The 22,428-nt window shown below is 50.5% G+C and overlaps 1 protein-coding gene across 6 annotated transcripts in view; it reads left to right on the top strand.

The window, feature by feature from the left end:
* Positions 1-19,954, top strand: part of NRP2 (neuropilin 2) — an 89,413-nt gene extending 69,459 nt beyond the window's left edge. For 2 of the 6 annotated variants that reach the window (XM_074594044.1, XM_074594045.1), the window contains exon 16: positions 5,730-8,627. In XM_074594044.1, coding sequence (XP_074450145.1) covers positions 5,730-6,010 — 281 coding nt within the window. In that variant the 3' untranslated portion in view covers positions 6,011-8,627. Of the gene's footprint in view, positions 1-5,729; positions 8,628-15,864; positions 15,934-16,557 lie in introns of those variants that run through there. The other 4 variants (XM_074594040.1, XM_074594043.1, XM_074594041.1 and 1 more) reach the window with 4 other exon arrangements.
* The last annotated feature ends 2,474 nt before the right edge of the window (positions 19,955-22,428 follow it).

Below are 22,428 nucleotides of genomic sequence, written 5' to 3'. Positions count from 1 at the left end.
TTCCTGCCTGCCTCTTCTGGGATGCATCTGGGGGTTGTGTTGCGATAAAGAGTGAACTTTGGGCTCCCCTTAACTTTGAAAGTTGTTTTGCCAGTTCAGTCAATGCGCCCTTTGCTTTCAGTTGGACATGATGTCCGTACTCTTCCCATGCCCTACTCTGCTGGTGGGCTGTTAAATATGGCTGGGGTCTACCCTAGAAGCAGCTGCACATCTGTGTGGGGCAAGCTGTCTCTGGTGGGTATGTGCATTGGAAGCTGTGGCAGTAAAAGAAAAGTAGACACTGAGACTGAACTCACGTGCGTGACTCCATTCCTGGGGTGTGAGGCAGGCTGTGGAGCGTTACCAACAGGAGGAACACGCGCAAAGCATAACACCGTATTTTACAGTCATACCCATAGTATAATAGCTAGAAACTTGGGCTTGCTTGTTTGTAGGCTGCTTATTTATCTGCTGCTCAGGCTTGTGGTGTTACTGAAAAGCTACTGCAATATTCTCAGCTGACAGTTAAAGCCTCACAACCCTTCCGTACTTAAACCATCTCTATATTCTTCTGGACCTGGTCTGGTACCTATTTTGCAAACAGCATCCTTGTCTTTTGGGGGTTGTAACATGCATGTCATATTCAGTTTGAACGTCACATTGAGTCTATCCCAAAGTCCTCCTAACTCATGTTGTTTGTTTTGCCCTTCACCCCATGCCCTGCTGCCTGTATGCCTCCATTTCCCTGTCATATTCCCCAGGGCACGCTGGCTGGGTAGGGACAGTGTTTGCTGTGCCCAGCACAGTGAGGTCCCTGAGCACCACAGGCAGATGCTGTTGCAGGCATACCTCCCCTTCACACAGGAGCGCTCCACCTCGCGCCAGTGGGCTCCTGCCCATTGCCAGCTCCTTGGAGGACATCCTAGCACCGCTCACAACAGGGGAGCAACGTCAGCAAAAGATTGAAGAGGTTTCCCTGGCTGACAGGCCATCCCATAGATGGGGCAGAGGGATGGAGTGACCAGGTGTCATGGTTTAGCCCCAGCTGGCAACAAAGAAACACATAGCCATTCGCTCACTCCCCCAGCCCCACAGCAGGATGGGGGAGAACTGGAAGAAAAGGCAAAACTCATGGCTTGAGATAAAGGCAGTTTAACAGAATAACAAAAGAAAGGGGAAAAGAACAACAATAATACTGATAAAGGAATATATGAAACACAATTAATATACAACCGCTCACTGACTGGAACCCAGAAAACCCAGCCCGCGCCCAAGAAGCGATTCTTGGCCCTCCCCACCCCAGCCAGCTCCCCCAGCTAGATACTGAGTGTGATGTCACATCATGGCATCAAATACCCCTTTGGCTAGTCCAGCTCCTGGTGAAAATTAACCCTATTCCCACTGGAATCAGGACACTAGAGAAGGAACAAAATGCACAGGGAAAACATGGAGAAGTGAAGATGAAGACTGGAGAAAGCAATATAGCAATTAAAATGAGGGGAAGACAGAGATGCCCAACAGGAGAGGGCAAAAAGAGGGGAAGAAGTCCCTGGCTGAAGGAAAAAAGTGACCTCAAGTGAAAAGACTGTGCAGGAAGTATTGAGATGTTCTGTAGCCCCCACTCCTGCAATTACATCATGAGCTGAAAAAGTCAGGTGCCATTAAAAATAATAGCAAATCCTTTCTCTCCTGGCTTGGAAGCAAAGCTGAAAATATGCACCTTACAGGTTCCAGGATCACAAGGCAAATAATAAGAAGAGAATTGTGTGGGTGGAATATCTTTCAGCTAGTGGGTCGGGATCTTACAAGACCAGTCAAGTGTGCTTAAACTGTGCTGCATTTGAGAGTTGATGCGTCTCACCCATAAAGAAAAGGTATAACAAATGGCTGGAAGCAAGGAGTTAGATAAATACCAGGCTAAAAATAAGAGACATATTCCAAAGAGTGTGGAGACAAACTGCGGGGAGAATTTTCCTTTCTAACTGGTGGATTCTCCCACACTAGGTATCCTGAAATCAAGACAGGGATATCTTCCTGGAGAAATGACAGGTAGCAATTAAGGGGTTGAGGCTGACACCTGTTTTGTGGCATTCAGATTAGATGAGCGTAATGCTCGCTTTCATCTGTGCCATCTACGAAAAGTCCAGCTGTGTTCCTTGTCCACAGCAGTTAATGTCAGTGATTTTAGAGAGGAATATGAGCTGTGACATGGCAGCGGCAGAGCAAAGCAGGCAGCCCTCTAGGAGGCTCTCTGGAAAGGGTTTTCTCCGTTTTTTCCCCAGATGACTTTTGTTCTTGCTTATTTTGGGTTTTGATTTCTGCTGCATGGCTCTAAAACTGGTCCCTGTAAGAGTCGAGGGGGCTGTACCTGTCCAGGTGGGAGGGGTGAGCCCAGCAGCACAGCCACGTGAAATCATCCACCCTGTAGTGATTAAATTGGGTTTCAACTGACCTGTGCCCCAAGATGTGCATAAACACAGCACCCACAGACTTGACAGGAACATCAGGAGGCATTTCTTTGTTAAGATGAGAACTTTAGTGAATAAATAAGGAAGGGCAAGTGTGTGTGTGTGTGTGTGCGTGTGGTGGAAGGCAAAGGGGAGTGGAAAAATTAAGTTAAGAAGATGGATTTTTTTTTTCCATCTCCCTGAGCAGAGAACTTTTCCACTGATATAAGAGAATACTTCCAGAGAGCAGGAGAGCCAGTAAAAACAGAACAGATAACATCAGCACTGTGTGCCGAGTGGACGGGCAGCTATATTTAGTGGCTGACAGTGTGAGGAAGAACAATCATTAATGTTGGGAATTGGCTTCGTTAGGGCTTAGAGACAACTGAGTGTGATTCCTTAATGACTTCAGTTGCTAAATGAACTCTCCAGATTTCTGCTATCTCCCCAGGAGGGCCATAAGGTGTGGAAATGGGGGCCAAGGAGGGGGTCTGCACCACCCCTCACATTTGCAGCCGTGGCTGCTGCATGGGGACATCTGGAGCAGGTCAGAGCCAAGCAGAGGCATCTGAACTCACAGATGCCTCGAGATTCCCCAGGGATCCTTCCCACAAGCAGGATCATCTGAGGTGCATCACGCTGTCTCCCTCCACCCCCAGGCAGGCAGAGGGCAGGGGTGCGTGAAGAAGGGGCAGCGGCTGCAGGCTGGGCACCATGGCACGGGCTTCTCTATGGCCAGACACACCCTTTGTACTCCCAGCCCTGCACTGGGCAATGTACGGACATTGGGAGGCCACGGAAACTTTTCCCCCACTCTGTTTTTCAGAAGGGAGCGCCACTCCCCCACAGGCTTAGGAGCCATCAGCATCCCTGACACCTGCCCCTCGTCTCCCTACCCAGTTTCCACCAGCCTGGCCCAGTGCATATCAGTGGTGTGAGAGGCTGTTTGCCTGTAAATCTCTCGCTGGAGCAAGGCGCTATGTAAGCACAGACTGTCACCGAGCATAAACACGAGTGGCCTCTGCATAGCAAGCAGCCCCGTGGTCTTCCCGGGGGTTGGCCCTGCGCCCTGGTGCTGTCAGGCACAGGCGAGGTGATGGTGATCCATTGGGGATGGCGGTGGGATGCGTATGGGCCTGGGACGGCTCGGCTGGCTGGATCTGCGGTGGGAGACAGCGGCAGGTTATCAGTGAAGCTCAGGGCAGCGTTGAACATGCTCGCGCCAGTGAGGGGCTGGTGGCAGCCCCCATGGGCTGTCCCCCATGCAGCTGGCTGAGGGGCAGCAGCTTCTCAGGGAGGTGCAGGGATGTGCTGCTTTTGTTCCCCAGCACCATGGTGGCTGGTGGAGATGGAGGTGGTCGGAGGGCTGCCTGCTCCCTGCCTTCACCACCCCCAGCACACAGCCCAGCCCACACTTCCACAGGCACTTTCGGTGGGCAGGAGGGACAGGGCCACCCCCATTGCTGGTGGCAACAGGCAGCTGGGGTAAGACAGGGTGATGGCGGCGTATCTGGCAGGTAGGCTTCTCCTGAGACATCTGAATTTCTTGCCTACAATGACGAATATGTGGGTGGTTCTCAGCCTCCTGCTCTGTAAAAGCAGGATTTGTCTTGCCTGTGTGGTTTTTTTTCTTGGTTTTGAGGGGGTTTTTTGTTGTAGCTATGCATCTGGGTGCAGCGTTCATTCTTATTTTCACTCCCTGTGCCTGGGTTTTGGGGGATGGGGAGGAAAGCCTTGTGACTGGCAAAGAAACCATCCTTTTGCCTCATTGCCTGTGCCACCAGCAGCAGAAAAGCCGTCTCCATCCCAAACGTGCCAGCCGATGGCTCTGCTGGCAGGGCAGTGCTTGGAGGGGAGGGCAGAGGCCATGCTGTGAGACGCCCTTGCTGCTAGCAAAGCTGGGTGCATCCTGCACTGTTTTGATTTTCTCCCCTTGGCGTCCTCTGAGCCTGCTCAGCAACCAAAACAGGAGTTTGGTTAGCGCAGAGCTCAACAATATGCTGACACCAAGCTGTAGGAGCCCCCAAAATTCTGTGTGCCGGCACCTAGCCAGGGGGCTGCCCCCAGCCCGTGGGCCAGGGGCAAGACGAGAGGGCGAGCAGAGTAGGGGGTTAACGTGTCCAGCAGCAGAGCAAACCCTTTGGAGAGTTTCCCTGGGGACTTTGTTCCCCTTGAAGTAGCCAGTAAATAAATGTGGTGCAAAAGTGCATCTCTCCCCAGTTATTAACAGTGTGCCTTCGCAAGCTGGGGAGGTGGGAGCAGCCTGTGCAGGAGGAATAATAGCACAGAGCTGCTCTGGGGCCGTGGGCGTGAGCACAGACACTGGCGCTCCTCTCTTCGGTGCCTGCCGCAGGCACGGGTGCCTGCATGATTCTGCGGACCAGCGGTGAGGTCCTATGCGCCTCTGGCCACCAGATGTGGGCTGAGCTGTCCCAGGATGACCTGGGAAGCAGGAGCAACTCCTTGCAGCCATGCTCTGCCTCCCAGCATGCTGCAGCTGCAAGAGTAGGAAGGGTTAAGCAGGGCTGGGCTGAGCCTGGGCGCTGCCTGCCCTTGAATTCAAGGGAGGCAGGTGCTCTTCCAGCCCTCCCTAGGTGTGTTTGCTTCATCGGCATGAATTCATAGTCCTGGCTTGCTTAAGCTGCGGAGAGCATGAGTTTCTTATGTGAGTGTTGGGTTGAATTTCACAGCCTGTCCTGTGTAAATAACCATAACCATCCTTTCTCACTTTAATAAGGAAATCTGTAAGTCTGCAAAGGGGGCACCTAGTGAGACCAGATCTGTGTGCAGAGCACTTTCAGACAGAGTTGGTCTTCTCTGCCTTTTCCGTAAGAACAACAAATGTTTCTCCCTGTAATTTCTTTCCCAGTCTCCTGTGGTAACTTCCTTGGCCATCTGAAATTATGCTCTTCCTCCAATTAGGAACGCGATGTGTTTTGTCACTGCCTGACTACATCTGCCATGTGGAGACAAAACCAGGCGGCTGATCTGGAGAAGGCCAAAAAAAAGAAGGGGAAAAAACATTTGTTGATGCCAGAAATAACAGTAATAATAGTGTGCATATGGAATTTGTATTGCGATCCAGGCAGCCTGATTAATTAAAAGGGAAGAAAAAAGGCACTTGAATATACAGGCTCAGCAAACACCAGGCTGTGCTCCCTCCCCCTAGGAGCACACCCCGTAACTGGAGGTGGCCCCGGGACCTCGTGTTACTCCGTGCTGTACTCTTGAAAGCATGTGTGTTTCTTTTTGTGCGTCTGCATGCCTCCCACCTAGCAACCCTGTTCTGTGTCTCCTCCCCAGGGGCAACCCTCCTGCCAGGGACCGAGCCCACAGTGGACACGGTGTCAGTGCAGCCCATCCCAGCCTACTGGTATTACGTTATTGCCGCCGGAGGTGCTGTTGTGGTGCTGGTCTCCGTCGCGCTGGCCCTTGTGCTCCACTATCACCGGTTCCGCTATGCGGCCAAGAAGAGCGATCACTCCATCACCTACAAAACCTCCCACTATGCCAACGGGGCCCCTGTGGCCGTGGAGCCCACCCTAACCATAAAACTAGAGCAAGACCCCAGCTCACGCTGCTGAGAGCCGAACAGGAACGAGAGAGCAAACAAAACACAAAACAGACAGACAGAAACTAAGACTTCAAATACGTTGCCTCAGTTTTGCACTTTTTTCCTTACCTAGCATACGTGTGAACTCTTAGACATCTCCGTCCCTTCTCCGACCCCCCAGCCCTCCCCGAATCTTTTACAAACTCTAAACTAATGCTGCATCTTGGATCGCCAGAAGAGACACACCGCCCCTTCACTTCAGAAGTGAACGCTCCCTTTCGATTACTTTTCGAGGACTCTTGGGGTGTCGGGTGGGGTTTTTTTTGTTTTGTTGTGTTTGTTCGTTTGGGGAGTATTTTTTTGTTGGTAGGTTTGTTTGGGTTTTTTTCTCCTCCCGGTAGGCAACCTGCAAGGAAACTTGAGGGCGAGCCTGGAAGCGTGTGTGTGCAGCTCGTGCGCGTGGTGTGCTGAATCTGTGTATGCAAGTGCATGGGAGCGCGTGCATCTGACTGACTGAATGTATATTTAGAAACAGGCCCTTTTTAATTTGCTTGTTGTTGCTTCTACTTGCACAGGGAATGCTTTTTTTTTTTTTTTTTAATTTTCCCCCTTCCTGCCTCCCCTCTGGAAGGTCTGGGACACATTTGTGGTAAATACCCTGATTTGTTTACTTGGGGAAAACAGCGATGCTTTTTTGTTGCCTTATCTGGCTTTGGCTGGGTTTCTTGTTTGATAGCGTTAATGTCTCGGGTGCAAAATGAGAAGAGGAGGCCAGGCTGGACAGTAGGAATGTCCACCTCAGATGGCTAGAAGAATCCAGAGAGGTTCATAGACGTCCAAAAAGTAAGATCTCTCCATCTTATTCTTTCTGCAGCCAACATGACAACACAGCCATTGTTTGGAAGGGGAGGGGGGAGACCCTCCTCTTTCCGCACCCGCAAGTGAATCTATTTAAAGTTGCCTTATATCAGAGAAGCTCATAATGAATGTTTTGTTTGTATCTGTTAAAGCTGGCCTTAGGGTAACACATAGACTTCAGCAGGTCTAAGGTGGATGCTAAATACTGTAGTTTCTTGAGAATTGAAGGGTTATTTATTTTGTAAGTATCCTCCCTCTAGGTGCTGATGGTTTTGCTTTTACACGGGGAAGGGGGAGAGGGCTCCTCCTTGTCTTTCTGCTAGAAATGTTCAAGGGACAAGTATAACTCCCCTTTCTGGGTTTTGAGTTTGGTTTTTTTCTCTGCCCAATTCATAGCTGCTGAATCATAAAAATTGCCAGTTGACGTTTTAGAATGTCAATTAGTTTTGCGTTTGCTAATGTTCTGCTTCTTAAAGCGCCAGTAACATTTAGCAAGCAAAGCCTAGCAGGCGCGTCTGGGGGGCCCAGCTCTTGCTGCTGCTTTAACCGGGGAGGCGAGATGGAGCCTCCAACACGCCTCCAACTGTTGAATAGCCCAGCGTATTGTAGTGGAAATGCCTTATATAAATTACTGAATGATGACATGCAAAAGTGGTTTGAATCGTTAACTCTAATCTGTTTGCAGGCAAAAAAAGTACCTCCAGTGAGCAAGGTTCTCCATCTTGTTTGTGTTCATTTGTGATGAGTGATCAGATTCCCTGCCCCCTCCTAAACTTGCTAGTGCTCCCCACCCCTCCTTTGTCCATGAATATTGCATAAATGAATCGAGGCGAGCAGCCCTGTTAAATTCCCTGCAGTCTTGAGCTACCTTTTGGTCTGGGGAAAAAGTGGAAATGCAAACGGTGCTTGCATGCGTGGTGTTGGCTCCTATGGCAGAGGAGCCCTCTCCCCAGGGGATCTCTGTTGATGGGGGTGTCACTCTGCCCTCCCTCCTTGCCTTTACTCATGCAGCCTGTTTCAGCTCTTCATGCTGTTTACTCAATAGATTTCAGCAGGACCCCTCAGCTGCAGCAGCCAGTGTCTAAAACGCACAGGGAGTGCAGAAAAAGCCAGGGTGACTTGGCATGGCGAAGACATTAAGGGTGGTGGGTGCTCAGAGCAGCATTCCCCCCGAGGCCTGGCTCCCACAAGCTTTTTCAGAGCGGCAGGGATGTGCCTGTCCCCGCAGAGGTGTAAAGGACCCCAGGAGAGCTCCTGTCACCTTGCAGGAGAGGGGCTTCCAGGGACGGGGTGCTTTCTCTATGAGCCTCCTTGTTACGCAGCACTTGGTGTTGCGGTGCGTATGGTTTGTAATGTGGAATCCCACACACACCCCACACACCCCAGCCAGCTGCAAATTAGAACAGATGCGAGATATTGGCATGCGCTTGCTGCATTTTCAGATCAGCCCAAGCCATGTCAGCAGATGATACCATCACGTTTCCAAAGTCAGTTCAATCTCCCTAGGTCAGACGATCCCCTCGCTTCGACCAAGTTCACTCCCATGGACTTTAGCAAGTGCGCATCGGTGTGTCAGAGAGGAGAATGTGGCACCCTGTCTTTCAAACCAAAATCACCAAAGACAAAACAGGTCACTTCAAGATTTTTATTCCCAGTTCTCCCCCGCTCCTCGAGCCCTGACATCCCCAACATTGCCCAGTTGCCTGTGTGTGAAAAATATCTTGTGGAAATTTGAAACTCTTTGAAGATGTATTGTGTGGAATGTAATAAAATGATGATTATTTTTATACAAATATGTGGGGTTTTTCTTCCTTCTTTCTTTGCTAACAAGAACACTCAGTTGAAGCAAAGTGGTGTGTTCAGAATTCCATGTTTCCTTTCGGAGCATCAGGGCTCTATCCTTTAGGAAAGTGAAGCCCCCGTTCCTGCTGCAGACCTGGGGCTAAGCCCCAGCTCCCAGCAGCCCAGCTGGTGCGCGCACCCAGCCTCGCTGCACTCGGGATCACGCCATTAATAGCAGCTTTTAGATCCATTACATTTGTACTGGTCTTTAGTGGGAGTTTTGGGCGGCTGGACTGACACTTAAGATTGTTTGGGGATTTCGCTAATATTGCTTAAGTGCTAAATTGCTCGATGTGATTATGCAGAATTTCTCCAGCCGGGGCCCCTGGAGACAGGACATCCGACTTACCAGGGCCCCGGGGGCCGGCTTGGCTGCCAGCTCAGCTGAGCCATGCACTCCTTCCCTGAGCACACCGAAAACTGGGTAAGCCATTACCAAAATTAATAATGAAAAAGGCAATGCATTCCTCTTCTGTAAAATCCTTGCTTGGCCTCTGCGTGTCGGGCTGTGGAGGAGAGGTGCCGCAGCACCGAGGGTTTGGAGAGGTGTGCGTGCCCTGCCTTCCCTCCACCCGAGTTCTCCCAGCTTGTTACAGGGACCTCTGCTACAGCATTTGTCCTTCCCACCTTCTTCAGGTGCACCTTTTGCCCCTTTAGAGGAGCGAGCAGCATCACATTTCACGTGAAATTTATTTTGCTGCCAGTTTGAGAGGTTTTTCTTTCCCTCCTGCATTTATTTTCCTTCTATCGTACTCTTTACCCTGGCGTACAGCTCAGCTTTGCAATGAAACTTCCTGGCTTTACTAGGAATTCAGGCCATCAACAAAAAAATAATTCAAATGTGATCCCTCACTTTGGCTGTTCAAACACGAGCAAAGCTGTGGACCCATGCCACTTTTTTTTTTTTTGCTCCAATTGTACAGCAAAGCCCATACACTTGTAATTTGCATTTTGTACACTTCAGTGACTGTCCAAGCAATATTCAAAACAAATATGCACATGCGAAAAACAGGGAGGGAGAGACTGGCTGATGGCTTCCCAACGAGGAAGAAAAAAATTCTGTTAAGTAAACAGACGAAAAGGGAGGAATCGTTCAGGATTTAATTATTCCGTATGTACACCGCAGCCAGATTGACCAGAGAGTTGGGTGCTGCTCAGTCTGTAGCACATCATAGTGAAGAAAGCAGCTAAAATTAGCACTCTTTGTTTAAAAAAGTAAATACAACTCAGTGTGATTTTGATGCAACCCTCTTTGCAGGTAACCTCAGGTGTATAAGAGCCTGCTTTAAAAAAAAAGGTGGCAGTAGGGGCTCCATATTTCAGCGAGTGGCATTAAGGGTGGAAGCCTGGTGTCTCCTGTGCGCCGCAGGGAGGGTCCCAACATGGCTCCCCTGGTTGTATGTGGGATCACGGTGTCTTTTTATCTCCACGGTTGCTGCAGGGAACGTGGGGCTGCTCTCCCCGGGACTGTAAGGGTGAGGCTGGATTTTTCCTGGGCAGGGAGGGGTTCCAATGCCTCTGCTGGGAATGCAATGGAATGAGGTAGAAACCGGATTGTGTGCAGGGCTGTGTTGGGATTTTTGACCTTCTAGGAAACCTGTGAAAACCTGCTGACTCCATGAGGGCTGCCCCAGCTTACCCCGTGTCAGGGCAGCAGAATTTGGTGCGCAGACACCAGGCAAGGGCCCCAAGGCGAGCTCGGACAGCCTCTTGGCTTTCTGCCACAGCTCCTCCATCAGTGGCTTTGGCGGCTCTTAGCAGCGATTGCAGGCGTGACTGCCAGTTTGAGGAATAGTGTCGTTAGCCATTGCTGCTGTAAAAACAAACAGCAACAACAGGGAGGGCGATAAACATATCAGGATGCCGCAGAGCTGCCGGCTTCTCCCCCGGCTCCGAGCCCTTGCACTGCTCATGTGCCGAGGAGCTGCTCGTTTTGGGACTGGTGAGCTCCGGCAGAGAGCACTGAACCCCAACGGTGGCTTCTTGCCTGGGTAGTCCAGTGCTAAGAGCAAGGGAGAGGAAAACCATGCTATATGATGCCACTGTAATGCTGTACATATGCACGCCGCCGCCACCCTTTCCCTGGCCTTTTGTCGGTGACGACAAGAAGTGCAAAAAGCAGGACGCGCTGGGGAAAGCGTCGGGCTGCAACAGGGGACATGGCTGCTGCAGGGAGGGTCTGGCAGGGGCCCCCGTTTTGGGCAGCCGCCTTGGCCACCTGCCGTGCGTGCGGCGAGGGCAGGGTGCCACGCGTGACAGGGCAGCGCCGGGGCTGGAAATAGCTGCCTGCTTGCCTTTGCCTCCACACCGAGCGCCCAGCCCGACTGCACGCCGCCTGAGCGCTTTTGGTGGGGGGGTCCTCACCTGCCCAGCCACACTTCCCCTGCGAACGGGAAGCCCAAGATGCTGCTCGGTGTCCCCCGGTTTGAAGATGGTGCCGCAGTCGGTGTGCACCATCACCGGGGCAGTCCCAAGGCAATCTGAGGATAAGGTCTGGGTGTTCCCGTGCTGTGGAGGGCTGCCGGGCCAGGGGAGAGGCTGCTTGTTTGCTTTCTTTTAATGCTCAGCTGTAGCCAAAGCACTGTTTTAATTTGAAATTTGGCAGGGATTTAAGCCTTTTGTAAACTAAAATCATTCTCTGTTTCTGGAGGAGCTGGGAAGAGAGAAGTGAGGCAGATTTTCGGCTGGAAATAGAGCAGTGGGGGCTCAGAGGGAGTGTTTCTGCCTGGTGCCTGTGCTGCTTCTTTGGGAAGCGCTTTCCCGTTCACCGGGGGCGGGAGGTGTCCCCCCCCAGCCCCCGGGGCTCCCAGCCAGAGGAGCAGCTCCGCCGCCACCGCTGCCAAACGGAGCGGTGTCAAGGCGAGGCCACGGCGGCTGCTCTGCTATGTCAAAACAAAATGACGTGTGTTGGAGTCAGGCTATTGCTGCGGAGAGAAAAGGGCTGGGAATGAGCAAAAGGAGAAAAGTGGGGATTAGAGCGGCGCTGGAGCTCTGCCTCTCTCTGACAAGGCTGGGGAGTGGTAATTTCTGACCCCCTTTTCCTGGGCTTAGCTGGATTTAATGTTTCAGACCCTCGTGGGTGCTGTTTGGCAGTAGAGCAGCTGTTGCACCTCTGACACTCCCCTTGCTGGGCGGGATAGCACTGACCGAGATGGATGCTGTAGCAGCAGGAGAGAGGGGTGAGCACATAGGAGGGCGCTTGCTGTTTTCGGGGATGTGAGCAGCACATGGTTGTTTCCTGCTGTGGAAAGGGCCAGAGGACAGACAGCTACTCCTCTTTTGTACAAGGAGGCACAGCTGTGGATGTTCTTGGGGGGTGAAAGATGTTGGTAGCAGACCCCACAAGCCACCACCACCTGCTACATCCCTGGTCAGCCCCAGAGCCCGCAGACCCCTGTGGGGAGCACTGGGATGGCAAGAGTGCATCCCAGGCGCCCTCCAGGCCAGGCTGCCCCGTGCCAGAGAGGCTGCAGGTAGGCAACAAAAAGGTCTGGAAATTGCTGCAAGTTTGATTTATCATTTGGGAAAGGCACCTCTTGCCGAGAGGCTCATTTTGCTCACCTAGAATGAGCCCGAGAGCTGCCATGGCCACCATCGGCAAATGCCTGTGTGTAGAGATGTGTGGTGATAGAGCTCTGCCCTGGATTGGAGGAGGCAGCGAGCGCTCGGTGCCCAGGCTTAAGCCAGACAAAGTCAATCTAGAAAGAAATAGCAGTTTTATTCTCAGTGGTGGTCATTTGCCTTGGAGGAATGTGTCTTTAGGCTCCAGCAATTGGGACTGGGTTTCATCTCCAAAGCAATGGCTCTTGTCTTGGTGCAAAGGCCTCTGCCTGCGGCAGTGGGCACTGCTGGTGAGCCCATGCAGGCAGGCTGGCGCTGAGCACGCGTGGTGCCGGGAATTACATGCCGGTCCTTATGATGCAGTGACGGCGGCTTCGCAGAGGTGAACTGCCTTGGGCAGGTTTGGAGAGCTTTCCTGCAAGAAGCATGTGTATGTCTGTGGTAGGCCACCAGAGAACCTTGTCTGCTCTTATGTCCCCCCATCGCCCCTGGCAAAGCGTATTGAGCACATGTCACACAACCCCCTTCCAGTAACCCTCTCCCTGCCCCAATCCCTCCCACCCCTGCTACTATTTTAAAACAGATATACATTAAAGCTCCTTAATCTCTGGAAATACTAATTCTCTCCTGCTCTCCCTCCATGTGAGTTCATACCAACATGGTACTTAAGTCGCTCCTTGTCTTTGATTAGAATCTCATCTTCCTTTTTCAGGTCCCACAAATTAGCCTTTTAGCTGGCAGTGCTCTCAGATCCAACAGATAGCAGCCCTTTCTCGGCATCCGGCTGTTCCAACAGCATCACTAACATCATCATCTTTTGGGCACGACCAGCTAGGTACTCACAGCCATCGTTCAGCATACACGCTTTAAAAAGGGCCTTTCACTCAGGAGAAAGCGCTCCTCCTGTTTAAACACAGTTCCCCCTAACTTTCTTGTCTACCCTTCTCCAGTATACATTTTCGCCTTTTAAAATGCAAAGTAAATTGTGCCTGAAAGCTGCCCTTCAAGGAAGCAGCTCTCCACATCACAGGGCGATGCATCTTTTCCCCATTCTGCCCAGCAGCTTGCAGGGCTTTTCTGGGGGCTGCTTTCCAAGGGGATCACTTTGCATGGCCTGCTCCGCTTGTGACAATATTGCTGAGATTTGTCACAAAGGAGCCTAATTGATGACAAATAGCAGGCTAGTCTCTGTGACGGGAAATCATCTCCACTAGGAACTGAACTGAGACCACCAGCTCCAATTCCCACAGACAGCCACACAGCCAGAGCTGATTTTGTTAATGACTTGAGAAACCCCAGTATGGAAAAAGAAACGTTGAGCTGATTTTTTTTCCAAAGGCAGCGTAAAGCCCTGCGTGACAAAATACAATCTGATAGCAATGAAATGGCGTGTGGGGAACAGAAGAATGAGGGCCTACCACAGGCCTGAGGAGGAAGGAGAATGGGTGAGGAGGACGATATCATTTAAGCAGGACTCGGAGTCATATTAGCATGGGGAACTGAGAAAACTGCTAGCAGAGTAAATAGATTTTGGGCTGGGCTTTTTGTATAAATGTTCTCTCTTTTCAAGTTTTCCCAGCGCTCCTTCCTTTCAGGCTGGAAGAACTGGTGTTCTTTTGAAAGTGTTGATTAACCGATACTTTGTTTTTTCTGGCTTTTCCCTCAAGGCCACCCTGGGAAATAAAAAAGCACCAAATTGCTAGCTTATTCTCACACAAAATTTAGAGGAGCTACAACACGGAAAGGCAAAAGACTTCCAACAGCCTTTCCCCACATATGGGTTCCTTGGGCAGACCATGGTCCAATTTCGACCTTTGCTCATATTCGAGCAACCTATGGTTCCTGTAGGGTGGTGTGGGTGACATGGATGGCAAATTTCACTGCTTGTCTTCTGGCGGAGGACTAGGAAAGCAGACAACTCCGCGTGTGAACTGCTTTGCAAGTTATTTTTCCACATGTTCGGCTCTAAATGTTTGCAAGAGCCCCTCAGGCAGTTCTCCCAGCCCTAAGATGTTGCCATCTGGGCCTGTCAGTTCTGGAAGTGTTGAGAAATCATGTGAACTCGCTGTTAAAGTGGGGATTTACAGAAGGTGGTGCGCACCTATGTTTCTTCAACAAGCTACCAGCAGCCTCAAGTCAGCTTAATTACGTGGCTCACTAGACGCAGATCATCGTCAGGAGGGGCAAGTGTTGGGGTTTGTGTGTTCCTGTTGCCACGTTTGCTGAAAATTCAAAGAAATCCTTTAATCCTTTGAGCGCTGAGGTCAAAAGACAATTCTGCCCAAAGAATGCGTATTTGGGAAGGTATCATTAGTACCAGCATGGAGGATCTCTGCAGTCAGGTGGCGTTGGGACAGCGTAGCGTTGGGCAGAGTCCCCTGCTCTGGATGCGAAACCTGAAGTGTCCCTGGCGGGGATTGCCTGATGCCATTGCCTGTGATACCAAAAAATTGGATTTGACAATTCAGGAGGCCTTTTCAAGTCCTAAATCTCCGTGCAAATATGCACAAATATTCTTTTATAAGGTTTTGAATAATTTCTTTGCTTTTCATGGCTTTTTGAGCACAAGTTACATTCTTTGGTTTTGGTTGTTTGTAAGTAACCTTTTTAAACTCTTCTTGCTGTTTTTGCACAAGACGCGGAGTAGCCTTAGTTTTCAACCACAGCTGTTTCAAGGGTGAGACTTCTACCACTTTCTAGTAGTCCCTGATTTTCTGCATTCCTGATCATTTCAAGGTGCCTTCTCAGTTGAGCACCCCGTTACAGACAGCTTTGGAATATCTAAGCAGATATTCCAAATGAAAGGGCATTTTCTTTTGAAAAACTGAAAAAGAGCCATGGTAACTCTATGTAGAGATAATGGTAGGAAGGCTGCAGAGGAAAATAACTTACTTCTGCTCAGATTACAGCATGTGCATTTGGTTACTGGTGCTTGATCTGTGCTGAACAATAAAAAGAAATGTCACCACTAAAAGGAATTTGGATCAGAGAAATGTTAACATAAATGCCCAGATATGGACACCCATTTGCCGCTCTCCCCATTTCAACCAGCTTTTGCATTAAAACATATAATGATGATACATGACTTCCTCAAATTACTATGAATTCATCTGAAACCCAAAGAGAAACTGGGTCATTGAAGCTCTGTGTCCGGTAAGATGTATGGGAAAAGATGAAAAGTAGAGTGTGCTAAATGGCTCTAGCATTAGTGGCAAGTAATGATAGTCAGTAAGATCCTGTTCAAAGTTGTAACGATAATACCCGTGAGTATGTTAATAGTGAATTATGGCCATTATGCAGGCACCAATGACAATATTTTAATGCTATTCAAGTTATCTGGTTTCTTTGCTTTTCGCTCGCTCTCTTTTCTTCTTAAAAGCTGGTCATTTGGTGGTCATGAAATGTGATGTAGTGGGAAGATCCTGTTCTCTCGAGTGTGCAAGAGTATTCATTGAGTTAGGCCAAAGGAAGAAGACGATGACTTCCTCCTTCCATGAGGAAGAGCCTTGCCGTAGTTTAACTATTTCTTTCTTCTGGCCAGTCTCGTAATCCAGCGACTAGTGGCAATAAAGCTCCTTGAAAGGCCTCTTTAAACAAACAGTGCTTCCCATTTTGTTTTTCTAGTGAACTTCCCAAGAATGGAGGATGACTTTCCGATCTCTGAACAAGACTTCGAAGACAGCGATGATCCAGGTTGGTACTGAAATGCCACATGGGCAATTTATCTGGGGGAGCTTGTGTTTCGGTATCAGATGCTACAATCACTCACGAACCTCAGCTTTAATGGGAGTTCCGAGTTAGAACATGCTTGAAAACTGAGCTGCTCAAGTGGTGCCTTAGTGCCTGGACAAAGATATTAGTTTTCTTTTCTTGTTTTCCTCTTTAAACAGCTAGCAAGCTTGCAAAGTCAATATATTGTATTTGTGTTAGGACAAGTGGAACTGATCTTTCAAGCATTAATTGCTGCTTGCGTGGCATTTTGACTTGTAAATGGAGAAAATTAAGTCTGGGAGCCGTGACAGATTGTTTCCATAGTTTTGAACCTAGTGGCACCTGAAGGGCCAGAGTTTCAGTGGGTGTAAAGCGCTAGCATGCTGTTTACATCGCCTGAGATGTAAAAGTTAATTAGGGTGACTAACTTTCTTGGTAGTTTGGTGCTTTGCATGACTTCTAGACCTGGGTTAGCAAACCCTGCTGAGATATACCCATGGAGGAGCTTATACTCTTGTAAGGCCATCACAACTCCAAGTGAGAAATGCATAAAGGTTGGGGAAAAGCAAAGTGATCCCTGGATAATAAGTGCCCATTCCACTGCAGATTACTTTGGATCGGATAGGAACGACACACTGTTCTCTACTAACTCTCCAGGAACCCCGAAGCTGGACAAAGAAAAAAGCTGGCTCTACACCCTGGATCCCATCCTGGTGACCATCATAGCAATGAGCTCCCTTGGCGTCCTCCTCGGGGCCATCTGTGCCGGTCTGCTCCTCTACTGCACGTGCTCGTACGCTGGGCTGTCCTCACGGAGCTCCACCACGCTGGAGAACTACAACTTCGAGCTGTACGATGGCATCAAGCACAAGGTCAAGATGAACCACCAGAAGTGCTGTTCGGAGGCCTGATGGGTGCCCTGGGGATCACCCTTGGCATTGTGCCCAGTGAGGTGGGCTGGCGGGGGGTTACTTTTTTTGCTGTTTTCTATGGGAACTGAATGCCATAACAGGGAACGAGGGGCGCGGGAGGAGCGAGGGGAGGCGCTGCTCCTGCCGCCAGGTCCCGCCGGCGGATCGCACTCCGCCGGGACCGAGCAGGCGTTCCCGCAAACCAGACTGTGCCGGGCAAGGGGGGACTGAGACCCTTGTTTGTTGGTTCATCTTCATTTTCTGCTGATGTGAGTGGCTGGGACGTGATGAGGGAGACTGGTTTACCTTTTGGATGTGAGAAACTAAATGCTGACCTTAATTTCCCACCTCCTTTCTCTGGGGAGTTGCTGAGAAGTCTGAGGGATTTCTTTAGCCACCCTGTCTTTGGAAATAACACACACAGACCCTGTCCATTTTAGACCCCGTCCAGATACCGCTTTGGCTGTAGGGAGTTGTGCACTTCACACTAAGTCCAGGAAGCTGCAGTTTCCAGTCCTGAAAATGGAAGCATGTTGTTACCTTCAACTTTCCTTCTCCTGGTAGGAGGGAAAGGTGGGATACTGGGTTTAGTGTCGATGGTAACAGCAGCGCTTTCTGAAGTCATTAAGAAATAAAAGAGAAAGGAAACCCTATGTGTAGAAGCGCCTCTTTGAGAGAAGCTGAAGAGCCTTAAAGTGATTTGTGAATAAGAGCCATTTATTAAATCCAGATCTTGGATTGCAACAGCTGAGGCCTCCATCAGGAAGGCCTTTCTTTGAATCTCCCACCCCTCTTGATCCTGCCCTTTTTCTTTTTTTTTTTTTTTTTTTTTTTGCTATAATGAGAAAATTGCAGCAAACAAAAGATAGAGCCAGTCAGCTCCTGGCACTCGGGCGACAGCTTTGGGAAGGGGGCCTCTCCGAAGTGCCAGGGAGGGAAAATGAACAGGGAAGGAGGCTGGAGGGGTGCCTGCAGCCCCGGGAGCCCGGCCGTGACACCCACTGGCCCCCTTCGCCTTGGTGGTGCTCCCCTTCTCCTTGGAGCTGGTGGGCATGAGCTGGCGCCGTCAGCGCCAATGGACCAAATGGCTGCCGTCGCATCCCCTTCGGAGCAAAGCTGCGCTGCTCCTGATCAGTAGCAAAAACCCGAAGTTTTATTTATGAGCTGTGTTTTGTTTTACTTTGAACAAGTGCCTTAGAAGTATTTTTCCTCCATCTGATGATCAGTGCTGTGTCAAACAAGTGAGGCCTTCATCCTTCCCCCGGCAAAACGCTCTTCTTCACCGCTCTCTACTGGGGAGAGCCTGGCTGAAGAAGTCTGGTCCTTCTACTTTCAAGTGGTCTGGCTACATTGTCTGGCAGCTGATACCTCTCCACTTACCACTGTGCCGTGGGAGAGGAATGTTATGAAAACAATTTAATGGAGAAAAAAAGAGTTCAAGTGCTGGGCCCCAAACCAATGCCTTCATTTCCAATTCAGTACAGACAGATCGCCCCTATCAGCTTGCACACATACAAGTGAGAAACCTTTCCAGCATGTTGGGTTTGCTTTTCCAGGAGCTCTTTGGAAATACCTGACATATCCTGATTTCACATTTTGCCTAGCAAATAGTTTGGGTTGGGGATGGATTTTTTTTTGCTCGCTAACCGCGGAGCGCTGAAGGTGTGATGTGCTGCGAAGCTCAGTTTGCGCAGCCCCTGCAAACACATCCTGCAGGAGGGAGGCCAGGTGTTCGCGGAGATGAGCAACATCTGGAGAGGAGATGAGCACGGACAGTGCCACAGCTGCTCCTTGCTGCGGTGGGAATAGGAACATTTGTGTAGTATTTCACGAAAAGCTCCAACAGACAGTAAGTTTCTTTTTTTAAAAAAAAAAAAAAAAAAAAGACTTCTCCACTGTAAGAAAGACACATGTGTTACCAGGGAAGCAGATACCAGCAGCTGTGTCATCAAAACATCCACGGTTCGTACACGCACACGCAGAGACGCGCGCACACAAAGGCCTTCATTTTTTTTTCATTCACACTGTGCGTCCCACAGAAACGGCAGTAAACGTATCTCAGATTCTCCTTTCAAATCACCTTATTTCTTTTGGCATTCTTGGTGGACAAATTCCACAGGGGTGTTATTTAACTGTGTAAAAGAAACAGAGGCAGCAAGAGGAAATGTACCAGACCATTTCAAAGCTGGATTGCTGCTGCTCGATGATTCTATCCCCTTTAAACCACAGGTGAGGGGAAGGATGAATGGAAAAGGACCGTACAGTAGAAAAGTCGACTTAGGCGAACAATAGGTGAAAATATATAATTAAAAAGGTGATGTTATGGTGTCTAGTAGGCGTACAGAGAGAAGAGTTCGTATATACATATATTCAGAAATTGTGTGTTTGCACACGCACGTGAATTCTCTGTATGTATCGTGTATGTGACTTATTCCGTGGGACTGACTCGTGTTACTATATCTCTTGATCTGGGGCAGGAGAGTACTGCTGATCTTGGCACTAACTTGGCACGGGCCCAGTGAAGCGTCCGCCCCTGCGTGTCCCGCTCGCCCCTTCCAGATGGGGCAGGGCCCGCACGGCTGCGCTTGCCGGGCAGGAGCAAGGCCAATAATGCTGCAAAGCCGATACCTCACTTACCTCTGCTGGGTGCTTTACTGTTCTTCTACAGAAAACTGTGTTTGATTGTAACTTCAACAGGGAAAAAGAAAAAAAAAAAAAAAGTAGTCAGTGCATTCAATTCATTACATCCTCCTCTGCGAATAGATTAGATTTGACGATCGCAATTCCCTCTGTGAAATTCAGAAAAGAGAAAAGAAAAAAAAAAAAGAAATCAGTATTAATGCCTTTGCTGAAATGGGCTCTTGCCTCCACACCCTTCCCGTGGCGAGGATGTGTTGCTAACGGGCGGGCGGGAGTGCTGGGTGATTTCATTTTGTGGGAAGGTGCCGGGGGTGAGCATGGGAATTAAACCATTAAGAAATTATATGCAGAAATGGAACTTCTCCAAGGTTTGCAGTTCAAGGTATTTGACCATTCACTGGCTGAGCCAGGACTTATGGACTTAAAGAGCTTTTACTGTGATTCTTCAGTGTAAAAAAACAAACAAACAAAAAAAACAAAAAAAAAATCAAACTGTGTTTATATGATTTGTATAAAAACCTTTTAAAATTACTATTTAATAAACATTATGGTAGAGATTATGTTTCAGTGGCTTTTTATTTATGAAAGAGCAACAACAAGAAAACTGAACTGAGAGGATTATGGGCAGCCAGAAACCTCCAGGGAAACCGAGGCACGGCTGGAGGTGTGCAGGGCTGTGCCCACCGCCCTCCCTTGCTACAGGCCACCCGTCCCCCTGGGGAGGTCACCCCAGGCTGCCTGTCACCCCGCGGTGACGTAGGGCTGTAATGCAGACCCTGTGCACACACGCATCCTCCCGCTCGGACACGGCCTCTCCTCCCGGAGCCAGGGACGGCTGGAGGCTGCTCTGGCCCAGGAACAGCAGCCGAGCACAAACCCAGAAGTGGACACGGGTCCCTTCCTGCTGCTCTGCGCTGCTGCCGAGCGCTGTCAGCCATCCTGGAGAGGAGCGCAGTTCTAGGCTAAGAAAAACATCATTTAGGACGAAAAAAGCTCAGAAAGGTGTACTCAAGGCTTTGAAGTGCAACCACATAGCATGGTAACAGCCGGCCAGGGATGGGATGAGGGTTTGGGGCACACCATGGAGACACCTCGGCTGCAGGCAGTGCTGGGGGTGACTCAGAGTGCGGTGGCACAGGCACCATGCAGGGAGCTGCCTGTGCCCTCTCTGCCTCCTTCCAGCCAGCTTCGGGGGCACGCAGGGGGACAGACTGTCCCAGCTCGGCCACCTCGCCAGGGAGCAGGTGCTGGGAGCCAGCATGCCCCTGCCCCGGTCCCATGGCCCCGTGATGGTGACCGGGACGGCATGGTCCTCTGCGATTTGGCTTCAGCCCCACCTTGGTTGTCACCAGAGGTGTCTGGCAGCAGGGACTCCTGACAAATCCCAAAGCCAAGCCTGGCCCACACGTGTGTCTTCTCCACCTTCTCTCCACTCTGTCCCACCACCCTGATGGTGGCCCTGGCCCAGGGGAGCCTCGTGTCTTGCAGGAGTCCCAGGACCCTGCCACTCGCCCTGCACCGGCCGGCCAGGAGCCTGCGGCGGGGGCTGCAGGGAGCTGGCTGGAGAAGCAGTGGGGCTGAACCTCAGTGTGGAAACTCTTGTTTATTTATGGGTGACAAACAAGACAATCTGACAAACATGAGCCAATCCATCAAGTCCTGGGCACCTCCAGAGCAAATGAAATTTTGCTGCTGTCTCCTTACCTCCAACATGGTGGCCCCCTCCCAAAGCGTGCGTGTGTTAAGAGGGTCTTTAAGCGATGAAGGGCAGCTGGCAGCTTAGATGAAGATGACAGTGTAGCTGGAACCTTGACAGCTCTTACCTCACCCAGGAATAAAGAACTGATGTGCAGATTGATACCTGGGGGAGAGGCTGTCAGCGAGCAGGACGGAGACAGCAGATAAGCGACTCAATCAGTGTCAGACCTGTCCTGCTGTAACACCGCCGGTAAATCACTGCGGTTAAAGAGGCGCCTCCGCTAAAGCAAGGAGCAGAAAGCAGATAATAGAAAAACGGGCGGCGAAGCAGCTGTGTGCACTGGCTGGGTTAAAAGCCTGATAGCTGGGCTGCAGCTGCCGCCTGGGCATGAAGGGGAGGCAGGCGCCCACTTCAGGAGACTGAAATCTTTAGGGCTCTTTTTAGCACAAGCTGTGATTGCATTTGGGTGGGCTGGTCTGTGGCTGGCAGCATGGGGTGGGACCTGGGGGGACCCGTTTCCCTGCTGCATTTGCCCTGGTGGTACCCGCCACCAGCGGAGGCTGGAGCGTGGGGGGGGCCACGGGGCTGTTCCATGTGGCACAAGAGCAATCAGTGGCTGAGCAGGCTAATGAAATCGATCTCACCATTCTCAGGCTGCTTCAAGATGGGGATCCAGCCGCTCCAGCACGTCCTCGAGAGCTGATTGCAATCGTGCTCGCACCCTTGCTGTCTCTCTCTCTCGCCCCTTCTTCTTTGAAATATTCTTTTGCTTTCTGGTTTAATGGGAAAGTCTTTTCAAATAATGACTTGCTCTCTGGACAGCTGAGGGCTTGGCAGTGAGAGGGAGCCATGGGCTGAGCTAATGAGTGGATTCGTAATTAATTAATTGCAGGCAGGTGCAAGTGGAGCCTCCCGTCGCCTCTCTCTCCGTCTCTCTCTGAAGAGCTCCTCCGTCTCCTGGAGCCTGGCGCTATCCTGAACCGTCCAAGGGGACTGAGCGAAACCTAGTGCCGGCTTTGCCGTGGGCAGTGACTTTGGCAGGCAGGATGGAGGGTGGTGCTCACATCCCCTCCCCACGGGACCCTGCCCGTTGCAGCACCTTGCCTTTACATCTCCACATCTGCCAGGTTCCATATGCTCAGACCATGAAGACTGGCACCTATAAAGGCACCTTCTCCCCGCTGGGCAGCTCCTGCTGCCCCTCCTCGGGGGGAAGTTCGATTGTTG

The sequence above is a fragment of the Larus michahellis genome, chromosome 7, assembly GCF_964199755.1.
Source record: "Larus michahellis chromosome 7, bLarMic1.1, whole genome shotgun sequence".
NCBI lineage: Eukaryota > Metazoa > Chordata > Aves > Charadriiformes > Laridae > Larus > Larus michahellis.
Note: the sequence above shows the minus strand (reverse complement) of the source record. Positions and strands in the feature narration are given on the sequence as shown.